Source organism: Convolutriloba macropyga, chromosome 12 (genome assembly GCF_964194025.1).
Source record: "Convolutriloba macropyga chromosome 12, txConMacr16.3, whole genome shotgun sequence".
In the NCBI taxonomy this organism is placed as follows: Eukaryota; Metazoa; Xenacoelomorpha; order Acoela; family Convolutidae; genus Convolutriloba; species Convolutriloba macropyga.
Window position 1 is genome coordinate 33284349 of NC_134479.1, and position 19475 is coordinate 33303823.

The following is a 19475-nucleotide window of genomic DNA, read 5'->3' on the forward strand; positions in this document are numbered from 1 at the left end:
AATCGCTTTTATCTAATCAATAAACTTATATCAGATCAAGAACATCTGAGATCACGCAAAATTGCTGAGCGTGAAAACTTAGTTGAAAGCTAAGAGTGTTCTAGAATAGAGCAAAATTAGCAGTCCTCGATCTCACCAACTGTGCTATAACCACAACAAACCACTGTTTCTGAAAATTGCTTTTATCGTATCAATAATTAAATTTCAGATTGAGAGCATCTCAGATCCCGCAAAAATCAAAAGTAAAGCATGCAAAACATAGTTGAAAGCTAAGAGTGCACTAGACTGCGCCGAATCTGTAAAGGCAAAGCTTTAAAAAACACGTTTACAAAAAAAGTTTCAAACTTCAGATTAGCAGTTTTCCATCTCATCAACTGCGCTATAACCACCACAGACCACCGTTTCTCACAATCGCTTTTATCTAATCAATAAACGTATTTCAGATCAAGAGCATCTGAGATCAAGCAAAAAAGAACAAGCAAAAACTAAAGCGTGAAAAACTTAGTTGAAATCTAAGAGTGTTCTAGAATAGGGCAAAATTGGCCATCTTACTTCGTTCGGGAGCAATAAAAAAACACGTAGTACCAGGTCAGTATATCCTCCCTCTGGGCGAGCATACTTTCAAGCCCTCATACTCTCGTGGTAACTGCGCCTGACTAAAAGTCTTGTCCCAGGTTTGGTTCTCACCCATCTGCTTTGAGCCTTTTAGGTCATTCGCATCTCGATATATTCGCTTAACCATGCTGCTCAATGCGGCTTTTAAAGATGAGTTTCGAGAGGGTGGCCCCTTAAACATGCAAAGATTTTGTCCCATTTTAGAGCTGACGCGTTTAATATATAGGATTACCATTTTTCATCCCCCAAGCACACAAAGGAACATATACCAACTCGGGTCGCAAGAATTGCACTCGAACAACAGGCGGCATGGTGTTGATTAGAAATTTTAGAAACATCTTCAAAAGGAAAGGTACCCAACACGGGTTTGAACCCTCGACCCTCAGAATAGTAGTCCTCCATCTCACCAACTGCGCTTAACGATTAAAAAACAACCCTTTCTGACAATCGCTTTCATTTATTAATAGACTTATTTCAGATTGAGAGCTTTTGAGATTACGCAAAAATAAAAAAAAGCGTGAAAAACTTAGTTCAAAGCCAAAAGCGTTCTAGAAAAGCGAAGAATTAGCAGTCTTGCATCTCATCAACTGCGCTATATCCACAACAGACCACCGTTTCTCACAATCGCTTTTATCTAATCAATAAACGTATTTCAGATCAAGAGCATCTGAGATCACGCAAGATTTGAAAACTAAAGCGTGAAAATTTTGATTGAAATCTAAGAGTGTTCTAGAATAGAAAAATGGCGTTTGTGACTTGCTTGTTTTCGCTATACCGCATGCTTAATGAGACCTAAAAAAATGTGCGTATTAAAAGCTAAAATATGATGGTAAAGCTCGTCTCAAAACGCATTTATTAAGCTAGGTTGCATGACCCCTAAAAGAAGTTACGATAGGAGCGCTGTTAACCATTGTGCTCAATTGCGACTGATATTTACTATAAAAGAGGAAGATTAGACAATGCGACTAAAATTGCTCAAAACTTAGTTTCATAGCAATTTCATGGATAATGGTAATAGAAAAGTACTTCTATTTTCAGACTAGCAGTCCCCCATCTTACCAACTATCAACACTAAAAACCACAATTTTCTCACAATCGCTTTTATCTAATCAATAAACTTATATCAGATCAAGAACATCTGAGATCACGCAAAATTTAAAAAGTGAAGCGTAAAAAACTCAGTTGAAAGTTAAGAGTGTTCTAGAATGGCGCAGAATTAGCATTCCTCTATCTCACAACTGCGCTATAACCCCTACAGACCACTGTTTCTGACAATCGCTTTATGGTATCAATAATTGAAATTCAGATCAAGAGCATTTGAGATCACGCAAAGTTTAAAAAGTAAAGCGTGAAAACTTAGTTGAAAGCTAAGAGTGTTCTAGAATAGGGCAAAATTGGCCATCTTACTTCGTTCGGGAGCAATAAAAAAACACGTAGTACCAGGTCAGTATATCCTCCCTCTGGGCGAGCATACTTTCAAGCCCTCATACTCTCGTGGTAACTGCGCCTGACAAAGTCTTTTGTCCCAGGTTTGGTTCTCACCCATCTGCTTTGAGCCTTTTAGGTCATTCACATCTCGATATATTCGCTTAACCATGCTGCTCAATGCGGCTTTAAAAGATGAGCTTCGAGAGGGTGGCCCCTTAAACATGCAAACATTTTGTCCCATTTTAGAGCTGACGCGTTTAATATATAGGATTACCATTTTTCATCCCCCAAGCACACAAAGGAACAAATAACGACTCGGGTCGCAAGAATTGCACTCGAAAAACAGGCGGCATGGTGTTGATTAGAAATTTTAGAAACATCTTTAAAAGGAAAGGTACCCAACACGGGTTCGAACCCTCGACCCTCAGAATAGTAGTCCTCCATCTCACCAACTGCGCTTAACGATTAAAAAACAACCCTTTCTGACAATCGCTTTCATTTATTAATAGACTTATTTCAGATTGACAGCTTTTGAGATTACGCAAAAATAAAAAAAGCGTGAAAAACTTAGTTCAAAGCCAAGAGTGTTCTAGAAAAGCGACGAATTAGCAGTCTTGCATCTCATCAACTGCGCTATAACCACAACAGACCACCGTTTCTCACAATCGCTTTAATCTAATCAATAAACGTATTTCAGATCAAGAGCATCTGAGATCACGCAAGATTTGAAAACTAAAGCGTGAAAATTTTGATTGAAATCTAAGAGTGTTCTAGAATAGAACAATGGCGTTTGTGACTTGCTTGTTTTCGCTATACCGCATGCTTAATGAGACCTAAAAAAATGTGCGTATTAAAAGCTAAAATATGATGGTAAAGCTCGTCTCAAAACGCATTTATTAAGCTAGGTTGCATGACCCCTAAAAGAAGTTACGATAGGAGCGCTGTTAACCATTGTGCTCAATTGCGACTGATATTTACTATAAAAGAGGAAGATTAGACAATGCGACTAAAACTGCTCAAAACTTAGTTTCATAGCAATTTTATGGATAATGGTAATAGAAAAGTACTTCTATTTTCAGACTAGCAGTCCCCCATCTTACCAACTATCAACACTAAAAACCACAGTTTTCTCACAATCGCTTTTATCTAACCAATTAACTTATTTCAGATCAAGAACATATGAGATCACGCAAAATTTAAAAAGTGAAGTGTAAAAAACTCAGTTGAAAGTTGAGTGTTCTAGAATGGCGCAGAATTAGCATTCCTCTATCTCACAACTGCGCTATAACCCCTACAGACCACTGTTTCTGACAATCGCTTTATGGTATCAATAATTGAAATTCAGATCAAGAGCATTTGAGATCACGCAAAGTTTAAAAAGTAAAGCGTGAAAACTGAGTTGAAAGCTAAGAGTGTTCTAGAATAGAGCAAAATTAGCAGTCCTCGATCTCACCAACTGTGCTATAACAACTACAAACCACTGTTTCTGAAAATTGCTTTTATCGTATCAATAATTAAATTTCAGATTGAGAGCATCTCAGATCCCGCAAAAATCAAAAGTAAAGCATGCAAAACATAGTTGAAAGCTAAGAGTGCACTAGACTGCGCCGAATCTGTAAAGGCAAAGCTTTAAAAAACACGTTTAAAAAAAATTTCAAACTTCACATTAGCAGTTTTCCATCTCATCAACTGCGCTATAACCACCACAGACCACCGTTTCTCACAATCGCTTTTATCTAATCGATAAACGTATTTCAGATCAAGAGCATCTGAGATCAAGCAAAAAAGAACAAGCAAAAACTAAAGCGTGAAAAACTTAGTTGAAATCTAAGAGTGTTCTAGAATAGGGCAAAATTGGCCATCTTACTCCGTTCGGGAGCAATAAAAAAACACGTAGTACCAGGTCAGTATATCCTCCCTCTGGGCGAGCATACTTTCAAGCCCTCATACTCTCGTGGTAACTGCGCCTGACTAAAAGTCTTTTGTCCCAGGTTTGGTTCTCACCCATCTGCTTTGAGCCTTTTAGGTCATTCACATCTCGATATATTCGCTTAACCATGCTGCTCAATGCGGCTTTTAAAGATGAGCTTCGAGAGGGTGGCCCCTTAAACATGCAAAGATTTTGTCCCATTTTAGAGCTGACGCGTTTAATATATAGGATTACCATTTTTCATCCCCCAAGCACACAAAGGAACATATACCGACTCGGGTCGCAAGAATTGCACTCGAGCAAGAGGCGGCATGGTGTTGATTAGAAATTTTAGAAACATCTTCAAAAGGAAAGGTACCCAACACGGGTTCGAACCCTCGACCCTCAGAATAGTAGTCCTCCATATCACCAACTGCGCTTAACGATTAAAAAACAACCCTTTCTGACAATCGCTTTCATTTATCAATAAACTTATTTCAGATTGAGAGCTTTTGAGATTACGCAAAAATTAAAAAAAAAGCGTGAAAAACTTAGTTCAAAGCCAAGAGTGTGCTAGAAAAGCGAAGAATTAGCAGTCTTACATCTCATCAACTGCGCTATAACCACAACAGACCACCGTTTCTCACAATCGCTTTTATCTAATCAATAAACGTATTTCAGATCAAGAGCATCTGAGATCACGCAAAATTTGAAAACTAAAGCGTAAAAATTTTAATTGAAATCTGAGAGTGTTCTAGAATAGAACAGAATTAGCAGTCCTCCATCTTACCAATTGCACTATAACAACTACAGACCGCCGTTTCTCAACGGCTTTTATCGTATCAATAATTAAATTTCAGACAGAGCATCTGAGATCAAGCAAAAATCAAAAAGCCAAGTGTGAAAAACATAGTTTCAAACTTGAGATTAGCAGTTTTCCATCTCGGGAGCAATAAAAAAAAACGTAGTACCAGGTCAGTATATCCTCCCTCTGGGCGAGCATACTTTCAAGCCCGCATACTCTCGTGGTAACTGCGCCTGACAAAGTCTTTTGTCCCAGGTTTGGTTCTCACCCATCTGCTTTGAGCCTTTTAGGTCATTCAACTCTCGATATATTTGCTTAACCATGCTGCTCAATGCGACTTTAAAGATGAGCTTCGAGAGGGTGGCCCCTTAAACATGCAAAGATTTTGTCCCATTTTAGAGCTGACGCGTTTAATATATAGGATTACCATCTTTCATGCCCCGAGAACACACAGGAACATACCGACTCGGGTCCCAAGAATTGCTCTCGAACGACAGGCAACATGGTGTTGATCAGAAATTTTAGACATGTCTTCAAAAGGGAAGGTACCTGACACAGGTTTGAACCCTCGACCCTCAGAATAGTAGTCATACATCTCACAAACTGCGAAAAACCATTACAAACAACCCTTTCTGACAATCGCTTTTATTTTATCAAAAAACTTATTTCAGATTGAGAGCAATTGAGATCACGCAAGAATCAAAAAGTAAAGCGTGAAAAATTTAGCTGAAAGCTAAGAGTGCTCTACAATAGAACAGAATTAGCAGTCCTCTATCTTACCAACTGCACTATATCAACTACAGACCGCCGTTTCTCACAATCGCTTTTATTGTATCAACAATTAAATTTCAGACAGAGCATCTGAGATCACGCAAAAATAAAAAAGCCAAGTATAAAAAACTTAGTTGAAAGCTAAGAGTGTTATAGAATAGAGCAAAATCTATAAAGCTTAAGCTTCGCAAAAAAACACGTTTACAATAAATACTTCTAACTTCGTTCGGGAGCAATTAAAAAACACGTAGTACCCAAGTCAGTATATCCTCCCTCTGGGCGAGCATACATTCAAGCCTTCATACTCTCGTGGTAACTGCACCTGACTAACAGTCTTTTTTCCCAGGTTTGGATCTCACCCATCTGCTGTGAGCCTTTTAGGTCATTGACCTCTCAATATATTCGCCTAACAATGCTGCTCAATGCGGCTCTTAAAGATGAGCTTCGAGAGGGCGGCCCCTTAAACATGCAAAGATTTTGTCCATTTTAGAGCTGACGCGATTAATATATAGGATTACCATTTTTCATCACCCAAGCACAGACAGGAACATATACCGACTCGGGTCGCAAGAATTGCTCTCGAACGACAGGCGGCATGGGGTTTATTAGAAGTTTTAGAAATGCCTTCAAAAGGGAAGGTACCCGACACGTGTTCGAACCCTCGACCCTCAGAATAGTAGTCCTCCATCTCAGGAACTGCATTAACCACTACAAACAACCCTTTCTGACAATTGCTTTTATTTTATCAATAAACTTATTTCAGATTGAGAGCATTTGAGATCAAGCAAAAATCAAAAAGTAAAGCGTGAAAAACTTAGTTGAAAGCTAAGTTTTCTATAAAAGCGCAGAATCTGTAAAGCTAAAATTTTGCAAAAACACAATTACAAAAAACGCTTCAAACTTCAGATTAGCAGTCTTTCATGTCACCAACTGCTCTATAACCAATACAGGTCACCGTTACTAATAATCGCGTTTATCGTATCAATAATCAAATTTCAGACAGAGCATCTAAGACCACGCGAAAATCAAAAAGCAAAACGTGAAAAACTTAGTTGAAAGATAAGTGTTCTATAAAAGCGCAGAACCTGTAAAGCTAAAATTTTCCAAAAAACACAATTACAAAAAATGCTTCACACTTCAAATTAGCAATCTTTCATGTCACCAACTGCGCAATAACCACTACAGACAACCTTTACTCAATAGATTTTACCTTATCAATAATTAAAATTCAGACTGAGAGCATCTGAAATCACGCAAAAATCAAAAAGTAAAGCGTGAAAACTTAGTTGAAAGCTAAGAGTGTTCTAGAGTAGAGCAAAATTAGCAGTCCTCGATCTCACCAACTGGGCAATAACAACTACAAACCACTGTTTCTGACAATTGCTTTTATCGTATCAATAATTAAATTTCAGATTGAGAGCATCTCAGATCACGCAAAAATCAAAAGTAAAGCATGCAAAACATAGTTGAAAGCTAAGAGTGCACTAGAACTGCGCCGAATCTGTAAAGGCAAAGCTTCAAAAAACACGTTTACAAAAAAGTTTCAAACTTCAGATTAGCAGTTTTCCATCTCATCAACTGCGCTATAACCACCGCAGACCACCGTTTCTCACAATCGCTTTTATCTAATCAATAAACGTATTTCAGATCAAGAGCATCTGAGATCAAGCAAAAAAGAACAAGCAAAAACTAAAGCGTGAAAAACTTAGTTGAAATCTAAGAGTGTTCTAGAATAGGGCAAAATTGGCCATCTTACTTCGTTCGGGAGCAATAAAAAAAACACGTAGTACCAGGTCAGTATTATTATTATTATTATTATGGCTTCCACAAACATGAGGGACTGCTCCCGCAAAAATTATATAAATAGATGAATCATACCAGTTTAAGTTTGTTTGTTAAGTTTATTTCGTTTGAGGACCGACATTTTTCGCAGAGACAGATAAATGTTATGGAACACGAATTTTCGATGCCGAAATAAATATTATAGTACTTCCACATCAAGTTTAAGATTCGATTTTTGAGTCCGACTGGTTGAAAGAAATTAACATTTGAATCAATGATATTTGCTCTATATGTGGTTCGATAGAAAAAATTTGACCGCTGAAATTCTTTTTTGATTTCAGGCAACACAAACCGAAAACTTGACCGTCTTTGCACAATATTAATATGCTCGCTGATGTTGAACGCATAATAATTGTTCACCAATTTCGATAGCAAGAGAAGATCTGTTAGCACAATGTAATAGTTGAGAGGTAATAAGTTCAGGGATCTCAGTCGTTCGCAATAATCAAGGTTCGGTAGGATCCATTTCGAAACTTTTTCTTAGATTTTTCAAGGAGTCGCATGTCAGATTTTGAAGGCATATAACAGTTAGATCCATAAATTAAGATTGGAATAAGCGTACTCTTATAAAGATTTAGTTTTGCAGTAACCGTCAGGAGATATGATGTGTTTCTTTTAATTTGGTGGAAGAACTTGTTGGCTTTACGAGTCCGCAATTCTACATGTTCCTTCCAAGTGAGGCTGTCGTTGATAGTGATACCAAGGTCCTCCACAGTTCTCGATTGTTCCAGCGACCATTGACCCAAAACCGGACTTAATCTCGACTTGATATTGAAATTTATGCACTGACATTTCGATAAATTGAAGCTGATGTTATTTTCGTAACTCCAACGCAATATTGAATCTAGATCTTGTTTGATTCCGTGTGCGTTTCCAAGATTTTCATTATATAATAATTTGAGATCGTCAGCAAAAAGAAAGACTTTGGAGTTGAAAACAGTTTCAGGTAAGTCATTAATGAAAATAAGAAGAAGTAGGGGCCCAAGTATTGAGCCCTGAGTTACACCCGAGGTGACCGGCGAATTCTTCGATTTTAGATTTCCAATTTTCACGTATTGCAGTCTGTCGCTCAGGTAACTCTTTAAAATCTCGAACAGCTTGCCACCTATTCCAATGCAATTGATCTTACGTAAAAGTATTCCATGATCAATTTGGTCGAAAGCTTTCGAAAAGTCAAAGAGAAGTGAGCTATTTTCTCGATTGTTCTCAGAACAGAATTTGTATATCTTATCTAAGTAGGTTATCATTTGAAGAATAACTGATCTTCTTTCACGAAAACCGTGCTGTGAGTCAGTTATGAGTCCTTTGAAAAAATTTACAATTGAGCCATACAACAATCTTTCTAGAACTTTCGAGACAATGCATAATAGTGTTACAGGACGATAATTTACAACATCTGCTTTCGGTCCTTTTTTCTTGAAAATTGGGCTAACTGCTCCTATTTTCCATGCACTAGGATAGGTTCCAAGGCGCCTAAAATTTCTGAATAACTCAAAGATGGATTTCGTAAGTTCTTTTGCGCAGTTCCTGAGGACAACTGCAGGCAAGTTATCAGGCCCACATGACTTTGATACGTCTAATGACCCAAGAATTTCAACTATTGCTTCTTCCGTCACAGTAAAACTGTTCAAAATTCTATTTTCATTCAAACTGCTTTTGAAGACCGATGACACGGTGAAAACTGAACAGAAGTATTTATTAAAGAGAGAGGCTTTTTCAGCATCACAGTTTGCTACGTCTTTGTTCCACTTAACCTGTGGCGGAACGGACGGTCCTTTTCGTAAGCTTTTAAAATACTTGTACATGGCTTGGGAATTTCGTGAGTTGAAAAGCTTTGATTCGTAATTTTTCTGGTCTAGGTCTACCGCTGCTGCTAGACTGGTTCTCGACGTTTCTATCTTGAGTCTCAACGAATCATTGTTGGCTAGTGAATTCCGTTTTCTCTTTAGCGTGTTAAGCTTTTTCATTAGATGTCGAGAGGTCAATGACCTAAAAGGCTCAAAGTAGATGGGTGAGAACCAAACCTGGGACAAAAGACTGTTAGTCAGGCGCCAAAGATGGGTGAGAACCATCTTTGGCGTATATCCTCCCTCTGGGCGAGCATAATTTCAAGCTCTCATACTCTCGTGGTAACTGCGCCTGACTAACAGTCTTTTGTCCCAGGTTTGGTTCTCACCCATCTACTTTGAGCCTTTTAGGTCATTGACCTCTCGATATGTTAGCTTATCCATGCTGCTCTTAAACATGCGCTTCGAGAGGCCGGCCCCTTAATCATGCAAAAATTTTGTTCCATTTTAGAGCTCACGCGTTTAATATATAGGAGGATAGGATTAATAACAACTTACATTTGAGTGAGTTGGTTTTTCGATTTATCCAATTCCAGCTTCAGGCGATCCGATTCATCCACATTTCGGTTGAAATCATCCGAATCGTTCAGTCTATTATTGTCTCTACCCCGAGATTTGTTACGACTTCCAATCACAGGTGAAGTATCGTAATCCTTAGTGGGAATATTAGCCGAATAGAGGCTATCGTAAGGCTTCTGGTCCATAATGACCGGGTCTTCCTCTTCATTATATCGATTGCTGACAGCAAAAAGGGGAAGTGCTATAATTGCATTTTGCTACCAAATATTTTTCATTGATTCGGAGTTCAAATCCGACAGAATTTAATTTGCTTTCTCATGTGTTTTGGAACAGCTCTATCTGTCGGATTTCACATAATGTGCGGTTATATTGAGAGTTCAGGAGTTTTGAAAAAAATACGTCGCACCTTGCAAATGCGAAAACTTTAAGGTTCCGTGATTCATAGTTTAATAGGAAGCAGGCTCAAACTATATGAAAAAAAATGAATTAAATGGGATCCGGTCCTATCTTAAAAATTATCTCAAAAGTTTCAAACATTCAAAATATGACATTTGTATAGCACTTCCCTGGTTGTGACAGGCGGCGGAGGAGTTGCATCGTCTTTGAACTGATTGAACTTTTTTGAGAACTGAAAGAAACTATCTTCAAATCTAGCTAAACGGTTGCTAATAGGTGTAGTGGATGTCCCAACGGAATTTCTATTATGTGGTAAGAGATTTTTTGAAAGTCTAGGAGCAATTGTAGGAGTTGAACACCTTGATAGGCTCATATTGGGAGACAGTGCAACGGTTTGAGTGGATTTGTCAGCTGTTGTTAACATTTATAACTCAATTTATAAACACTTAGCGGTAGTAAAATACTGAAAACGCTCAAATAGACCGAAAATTTGGACGTTTTAACTGAACAACTGAATACTAACAACGTAGTACGTTCCCAAGGAATGCTCTTCAAGATGAAAAACATATCGGTCAAATGAAACGATTGAGAGTTTTAAAGGTTAGTCTATTCAAAAACGGTTTTCTGCTATATCTACATACGCCAGATTTATTTTTACCTCTAATTGGCAAAATCATCACAGCAATTTTGTAGGAAAGGAATGGAATGAAAATATTACGTTTGTCAGCTCGGCCTCGTTTGCAAATCCCAGTCCGTACAGAATGCCGCTGCTTGAATCCAGCCATTGTCCAAATTTGTGAGACGTCTTAATAAAGGTGTACTCGGAACTCAAAGCACTGTTCACAATGGCCTGAAAAGAGCAATTGTTTTGCAATTAATAGAACAATTTATTTCGTCCAAAGCGACTTTATAGCTTATACAATTTATGATGAACACATAATAGCTGCTTAACAAAATTCATTTTTCCATTTGCCAATAAAAGAAGTTGCATATTTCAGGACGCTTAAAATGGGGATTTGATGTATGGGGGCATAACGTACGGGGGGGGGGGGGGGGCACATACGGAAAAGATCCGTATCATGTGCTCAAATATTATGTATTCGCTAGTGGTTGTTCATTTTAGTTGAAAGCAATTCTAGTTGATCAAATTGATTTGTTTACTCGAGTAAACTCTTTCAAATAACAACTTTTCTGGCAAGAACGAATACGTTGCTGAATTAACGATGGTTGTTCACAGCATTACAGCTTCAACAATTTAGCGAACAAAAATTGTGCTGAGCACCTATTACAATTTAACGATTTTTCTGTTATTATTCACTATTGGATAGCTTTAGCGGTTTGGATCTTCGAATGGGTGAGTCGACAATCACTTCGACAGCTGAAGATCTTCTCTGGTAAAAACTTTATTTCAGTAATACAACTGTTTATTAGCGAGCAACTATTTTGTCTGTTACAATTTTAATATCTTGTTATTTACATTCAAATATAGGCAAATATTAAACAGATTTTTCCAAAGTTGATTGGAATTCAGTAGTAAAGTTCAATTATTTAATAATGTGAACAAAATGATGGCATAATAAGAGTTAGTTAAATAACAGTAAAAGGTCAACGTTTGAACTTGGGTTTGAGCTACGTCATACTCCCCTCCTCAGGGAGCCTTCCGGGCTCGAAAAATTTCGATATCCATCATTCAGCGACGAAGCTCAAATCCGTAAAAGAGTAGAAGTTTGCCACAGTTCCATACCAGTTAGAAAGAATAAATGCGAGTAGAAAAGAATAAATGATCGTCCAACAATCGTACCATATGATAAGATCAGAAGAAATTGCTCCACTCCAACCGAATAATCGTTAATGAAAAAGTGATCTGTCGCAGTATAGGAGGAACTATTGGTCTGCTGCAAGGGTACTCCAATTCTTCTTCAGTTTGGTAGTGCACATTATACTTTACAATACAACTGCACTAATTCAAAGATCAGTTTCAATGCCTTGAGAACAAGTTTGTGAGAGACATGGGTCTGAATTTGATTCTACGTTTTTGTTCAACGTAGATAATGAAGTGCGTGAGCGAGATTTACTTCTCGGTCTAGTGGCTTCAGTCAGAATGTGATAGTTGTCTTTCCATTTTTGTGGAATGGCATCAGCAGCAATGTTGTCCTTCACACTAATGACTGGTTTGACACCAATGTCGTCATTTTTTGATTTGAGGAATGATGGAACAAATTTACGAATGATCTTAAATCTGTGATAAAGATAGAGAAATAAAATGTGTAAAAATATGTTCCCAATGAAAACAATAACTGTAAGCGACAAAGACAATTTTAATGGGACGTATTCTTTGAATTCAGACACAAGTGTAGGACACAAGAAGTTGCATATTTCAGGACGCTTAAAATGGGGATTTGATGTATGGGGGCATAACGTACGGGGGGGGGGCACATACGGAAAAGATCCGTATCATGTGCTCAAATATTATGTATTCGCTAGTGGTTGTTCATTTTGGTTGAAAGCAATTCTAGTTGATCAAATTGATTTGTTTACTCGAGTAAACTCTTTCAAATAACAACTTTTCTGGCAAGAACGAATACGTTGCTGAATTAACGATGGTTGTTCACAGCATTACAGCTTCAACAATTTAGCGAACAAAAATTGTGCTGAGCACCTATTACAATTTACCGATTTTTCTGTTATTATTCACTATTGGATAGCTTTAGCGGTTTGGATCTTCGAATGGGTCAGTCGACAATCACTTCGACAGCTGAAGATCTTCTCTGGTAAAAACTTTATTTCAGTAATACAACTGTTTATTAGCGAGCAACTATTTTGTCTGTTACAATTTTAATATCTTGTTATTTACATTCAAATATAGGCAAATATTAAACAGATTTTTCCAAAGTTGATTGGAATTCAGTAGTAAAGTTCAATTATTTAATAATGTGAACAAAATGATGGCATAATAAGAGTTAGTTAAATAACAGTAAAAGGTCAACGTTTGAACTTGGGTTTGAGCTACGTCATACTCCCCTCCTCAGGGAGACTTCCGGGCTCGAAAAATTTCGATATCCATCATTCAGCGACGAAGCTCAAATCCGTAAAAGAGTAGAAGTTTGCCACAGTTCCATACCAGTTAGAAAGAATAAATGCGAGTAGAAAAGAATAAATGATCGTCCAACAATCGTACCATATGATAAGATCAGAAGAAATTGCTCCACTCCAACCGAATAATCGTTAATGAAAAAGTGATCTGTCGCAGTATAGGAGGAACTATTGGTCTGCTGCAAGGGTACTCCAATTCTTCTTCAGTTTGGTAGTGCACGTTATACTTTACAATACAACTGCACTAATTCAAAGATCAGTTTCAATGCGTTGAGAACAAGTTTGTGAGAGACATGGGTCTGAATTTGATTCTACGTTTTTGTTCAACGTAGATAATGAAGTGCGTGAGCGAGATTTACTTCTCGGTCTAGTGGCTTCAGTCAGAATGTGATAGTTGTCTTTCCATTTTTGTGGAATGGCATCAGCAGCAATGTTGTCCTTCACACTAATGACTGGTTTGACACCAATATCGTCATTTTTTGATTTGAGGAATGATGGAACAAATTTACGAATGATCTTAAATCTGTGATAAAGATAGAGAAATAAAATGTGTAAAAATATGTTCCCAATGAAAACAATAACTGTAAGCGACAAAGACAATTTTAATGGGACGTATTCTTTGAATTCAGACACAAGTGTAGGACACAAGAAGTTGCATATTTCAGGACGCTTAAAATGGGGATTTGATGTATGGGGGCATAACGTACGGGGGGGGGGCACATACGGAAAAGATCCGTATCATGTGCTCAAATATTATGTATTCGCTAGTGGTTGTTCATTTTGGTTGAAAGCAATTCTAGTTGATCAAATTGATTTGTTTACTCGAGTAAACTCTTTCAAATAACAACTTTTCTGGCAAGAACGAATACGTTGCTGAATTAACGATGGTTGTTCACAGCATTACAGCTTCAACAATTTAGCGAACAAAAATTGTGCTGAGCACCTATTACAATTTAACGATTTTTCTGTTATTATTCACTATTGGATAGCTTTAGCGGTTTGGATCTTCGAATGGGTGAGTCGACAATCACTTCGACAGCTGAAGATCTTCTCTGGTAAAAACTTTATTTCAGTAATACAACTGTTTATTAGCGAGCAACTATTTTGTCTGTTACAATTTTAATATCTTGTTATTTACATTCAAATATAGGCAAATATTAAACAGATTTTTCCAAAGTTGATTGGAATTCAGTAGTAAAGTTCAATTATTTAATAATGTGAACAAAATGATGGCATAATAAGAGTTAGTTAAATAACAGTAAAAGGTCAACGTTTGAACTTGGGTTTGAGCTACGTCATACTCCCCTCCTCAGGGAGACTTCTGGGCTCGAAAAATTTCGATATCCATCATTCAGCGACGAAGCTCAAATCCGTAAAAGAGTAGAAGTTTGCCACAGTTCCATACCAGTTAGAAAGAATAAATGCGAGTAGAAAAGAATAAATGATCGTCCAACAATCGTACCATATGATAAGATCAGAAGAAATTGCTCCACTCCAACCGAATAATCGTTAATGAAAAAGTGATCTGTCGCAGTATAGGAGGAACTATTGGTCTGCTGCAAGGGTACTCCAATTCTTCTTCAGTTTGGTAGTGCACATTATACTTTACAATACAACTGCACTAATTCAAAGATCAGTTTCAATGCGTTGAGAACAAGTTTGTGAGAGACATGGGTCTGAATTTGATTCTACGTTTTTGTTCAACGTAGATAATGAAGTGCGTGAGCGAGATTTACTTCTCGGTCTAGTGGCTTCAGTCAGAATGTGATAGTTGTCTTTCCATTTTTGTGGAATGGCATCAGCAGCAATGTTGTCCTTCACACTAATGACTGGTTTGACACCAATGTCGTCATTTTTTGATTTGAGGAATGATGGAACAAATTTACGAATGATCTTAAATCTGTGATAAAGATAGAGAAATAAAATGTGTAAAATTATGTTCCCAATGAAAACAATAACTGTAAGCGACAAAGACAATTTTAATGGGACGTATTCTTTGAATTCAGACACAAGTGTAGGCTTTAACTTTCTCATATCAGCAGTGATTGGTCTCGCAATCTGAACCAAGTCATCACTTGACTTTATTTTTGGGCTTCGAATCAGCTCTGCTCTCACTTTTCTCAGAAGCTCTACTCCCGCTGTTGTTCGAGACTCGAAGTAGGGCATCTGATCGATTTGCGGAATTTCGCTCATCAAATGCTCTAAGGGATCTGGTAGCTTAACGTCGATAAGTTTCGCTTCAACTCGGTCGCAGCTCTCGAGATCGGATCGAATCTTCAAATTTTCTCCAACAATTATTTGATAGTTGCATTCGACTGTTATAATGCATATCTTGCATCCCGGAATTATTCTGTTCCATGACTTATGTACAGAATCAAGACTGTACTCACGCATTTCATAAGAATCTGAAGCCGAGGTGATTAGCCAAATGCCGTATCCTAAATTGGCAGCATTCGCTTGCGTAGGAAGGTAAAATACTTCCGTGTCGCAAGTCTCCGCTGCTTTTAGGGTCGAACTAACGAAAAGGGTTGCCAGGCAAGAAGGATGATTCGTTTGGGTAGCGATAGTCTCATGGCATATTCGGTATCTAGCTGATCCTAGACATGCCTCAAACTGATCTTTCGAAAGTGTTACCGATTCCATTTGACCCTCTGATATGGCAAGATAGGGCGCTTCTATGACCCATCGGATTGCCATACGAGGTTCTGGCTGTGGCATCGGAACTATTTGCGCCGGGTACGTAGAAAAAACAGTTTGTCGCGTGGCCAACGGAATGGCAAGTGTAAGAACTAGTCCTTCATCCAAAGTCACGACATCTCGAAGAAGTTTTGCGTCATAATATGATAATAAATCTGTTGGGGGTATGGCTAACGACAATCTGCTACCACTTAAAGACTGGTCAGCAGCGACAGATTTCAGTATAGCAAGTAGAGATTCTTTGGGTACCAAGGACATTGGTAAATGTTGTTGTAGTAACGTTGGGATGGCATTTAGGACATTCATGCGATACGTGTAGAGAGCTGTTCTATAGCTTTTGACGTCCGCATAGAGCATTGAGAGAAGAGAAGCTGCTGTGTCGAAGTTGAAATTGAGCTGTTGGTTCGAGAACAGCATTTGGGTGCAGTCTCGTAGAATGTGGAAGTTGCCCTCGAAAACTTTAAATTGCTCCTCGATGATAGCCCAATTTTTATTCTGTGTCTCTATCATCTGGTTTTGTGTCTCCCTAATCTCTTTCAATTCATTCCCAACTAAGAAAAACTTTTCATCAGTTGCAGTTTTTATCTGCATTACGTAGTCCGTCAGTGATAAAGTGAAACTGTATAGTCGATCAATATTAGCTGCATTCTCTTTAGCTCTGTCCTGGCATGATCCAAAAATGCCAGAGAGACCGCATCCGCCTCCATTTCCATGAGGACACCAGAACCAAAGAGCCCTATTCCAGCCATAGCAGCGACTGCGACATGTGCTCCTCGTTTAACTCGGTTGTTTGTTCCTCTGATTTCATCACTGTTTTGAAGAAAGGTTAAGGTTTCGTTTCGAATGAGTTGAACATCCAGACTCGACTTATTGACTTCTTTCTCTATCTTTGACAAGATCCAATCAACATTGAAAGATGAGGCATTTCCATTAAAACTGGATGAGAAATCAAGTGGACACTGGATTGATGGTAATTTCCTCATGTCATTCAAGCGTCTGAGTAATGTATTCAACTCTGGTTTTAAGGAAAGGTTGTACGATGGAAATGGAACCATGAATTGAACAGGGACGAACTTTTCAGCCAAGAGAATTTTCGTTTCTTCGTTGAAAATTATTCCTTTTTCGAGTACGTCATCAAAGTTGCGCTCTTCTGATGATCCAGCAGTATGAATATACATTAGGATGAGTTTAAGGAATAACGTGGCAAGCTTCATCATTCTAAACATGTGAACATTTGTGACTTTGTGTTTCAGGAGTGGAGTCATATGAGAAGTGTTACAGGTTTTAGTATAGAGAAAAGATATGCAGGTTTTTATCATAATATTGTCAGTTAACAGTACCGCCGACTGTGGCGTTAGGTGTGGGAACTATCAGGTTCACAAGTTATGTAGGTTTGTAAGGTAATTGATTCAGTTCAAAGCAGTACCGCCGACTGTGGCGTAAGGTGAAAAACAAGTTTCAAAATATGCAGTTGTGCATTAATGTGTGCAGTTTTTATAATTTTTAATCAAGAAGGCTACGTGAACTCAACGGAGTATATTCTTCAGAGTAAGAATGGATGAGTTCTTAACTATGGCAATAATATTGTTTTTGCGTACGCGCAAAACTAACAGCACCATTCTTACGACGAATGAAAAACGAAAGGAGTTCCGCGACTTGTGTCGTTTTTTTGAAGAGAAAGACGGTAAATTGGTCGCAAAAGGCGATCATTCGGTGGTTCCCACCCTTGCAGAAGTTGAAGCAGCTCTCCGAGACGAGCATTACAAGGGGTTTAGCCATCTGAAGACTCGTTCGTCTCTCCGGGAGGTGTTGACGGGAAAATCTTGGTCCTACCCACCGAAACTTGGGGGATTCACTCGGCTTGTAGAAGAGTGAGTTCTTTTTCAAGTTGATATTTTATAAAAAAAAGTAACTGCATTAAAAGAGTTAAGGAAATTTTTCTAAAAGTAGAGAAAGCGTTGACTATCTGCGTAAACTGGAGCTTTGATTATTCAGGTTTGTCAGGACCTGTCCTCATTGTTACACTGAGGAGAACCAAAAAAGGCGGTTTCTTTGTACAGCTGTTTCGGAAAATCGCAAGAGAGCTTGGTGTGAACAGTTTGGTTTCACTTTTGTGAAAGATGCGGTTAAATACACCAACTCTGTTTGTGAGCTCGGGACTCCGGAACCAGCCGGGAAACCAAAATATGCTGAGGTTCATGGACAGTGTATTTTCTCTAGCATTTATTATCTGATTGTGGGGAAACGTTCAGGTTAATCAGCTTGCTGTTTTTTTTTAAATTCATCATTGTTTCGAAAATTCTACATTTTATATAGGTGCGAAGTCAAAGAGTGCAGGAAAATCTAAGAAGATGAAATCCTCTCCCTGCAATAAATTGAGGATTGCTACAGGGACTTTTATGCTGGAGAGCAAGGCTTTTTCATCTTTTTGTGCTCTCAAATACCATGTGTTATGCAATGACTTCGAGATCACCCACAATCGGGATAATGTAGGCCCTGTAGGAGAACATTGGGTTCGAGTTAAAATTTTTTTGCTTTCATTTGATCATTCTAGCTCACTGAACTTGGTGATTCATTTAGATTCTTGGTCTGGCTTGGCTATTGGGGCTAGACATTTACGTCTTTTGGGAATATTCTTCTGTTTCGTGTTGGGAGAGGTACATGCACTCTCCAACGTAAATTCTCATCATTTCTAGCATCTACGGCATCTTGAGCCGCCTGATCCGCTCCGGGTGGATACGCCTCGGGTATGGGATCAGGATAAGCTTTCAAAGTCATATTTTGCAGGGACACAAGAAAATTTTCTGGTGAATCAGTTTTTGGGTCGAAACGAACATTTTCTAACTTGATTACATGTAACTCTTGCAACTGTGGTTTGCAGAAATGATTTCTTAACGCCGTTAAACTTAGAGCTAAATCATTGCGTGTCGCTTCTGGTAAAGTCTGGAAATATCTTAGAGCTGCATCTCTCAGATGCAATTGCAAAAAGTTAGCCTGTTGGGCTCCTGCTACTGCTGCAACTCCTATAATGCTTCTTAAAAGATGCTCGAACTCTCGAAAACTTTCTTTATCTGTACCGCTGAACGGTTTTAAGGCAATGTTAGGTTGTGCCATTTTATGTGCTCTAAATTTAAGTGTTTTAGCTTTGTAGTGTAGTTGAGTTGGTTGGACAGTGGTTCAACTTGCCGAGGAATTATGAATTTTTAGTGTAGTCTTTTGTTTTGATGGCCTTAGACTTATTTAGATTCAAGATTTGAGTAAACGTAAAGGTTTCAAGCTTGATTATTTCTGAGAATCATATTCCTTACTGTGATCAATGTTTCAAATCAGTTTTGATGATTCAAATCAACAGAATGAAATCAGGAACAGATAGAGGTGTGGCGTTATCATAAAAGCACTGTATTAATTCACTGCACAAAAGGTGAAATCTAACGAACCCTTGTAGTCACTATGTTGTTGCGTCTGCCTATCAGCGTCAGCTCTGGCCACAGGGATATTGGTCACATGAAATCACAATTCCACCAAGCTGCAGTTCTCACTGTACTGATTTGAA

At 38.2% G+C, this 19475-nt stretch overlaps 1 protein-coding gene across 3 annotated transcripts in view; it reads right to left on the minus strand.

Moving 5' to 3' along the window:
- LOC142350574 (homer protein homolog 1-like) overlaps nt 1-19475 on the minus strand; it is a 245634-nt gene that overhangs the window by 24131 nt on the left and 202028 nt on the right. For all 3 annotated transcript variants that reach the window (XM_075402435.1, XM_075402436.1, XM_075402437.1), the window contains 3 exons: nt 10851-10982; nt 10303-10364; nt 9716-9955 (listed from right to left, as the gene is read on the minus strand). In XM_075402435.1, the coding sequence (XP_075258550.1) occupies nt 9716-9955; nt 10303-10364; nt 10851-10982 (434 nt within the window). The remainder of the gene's footprint in view (nt 1-9715; nt 9956-10302; nt 10365-10850; nt 10983-19475) is intronic.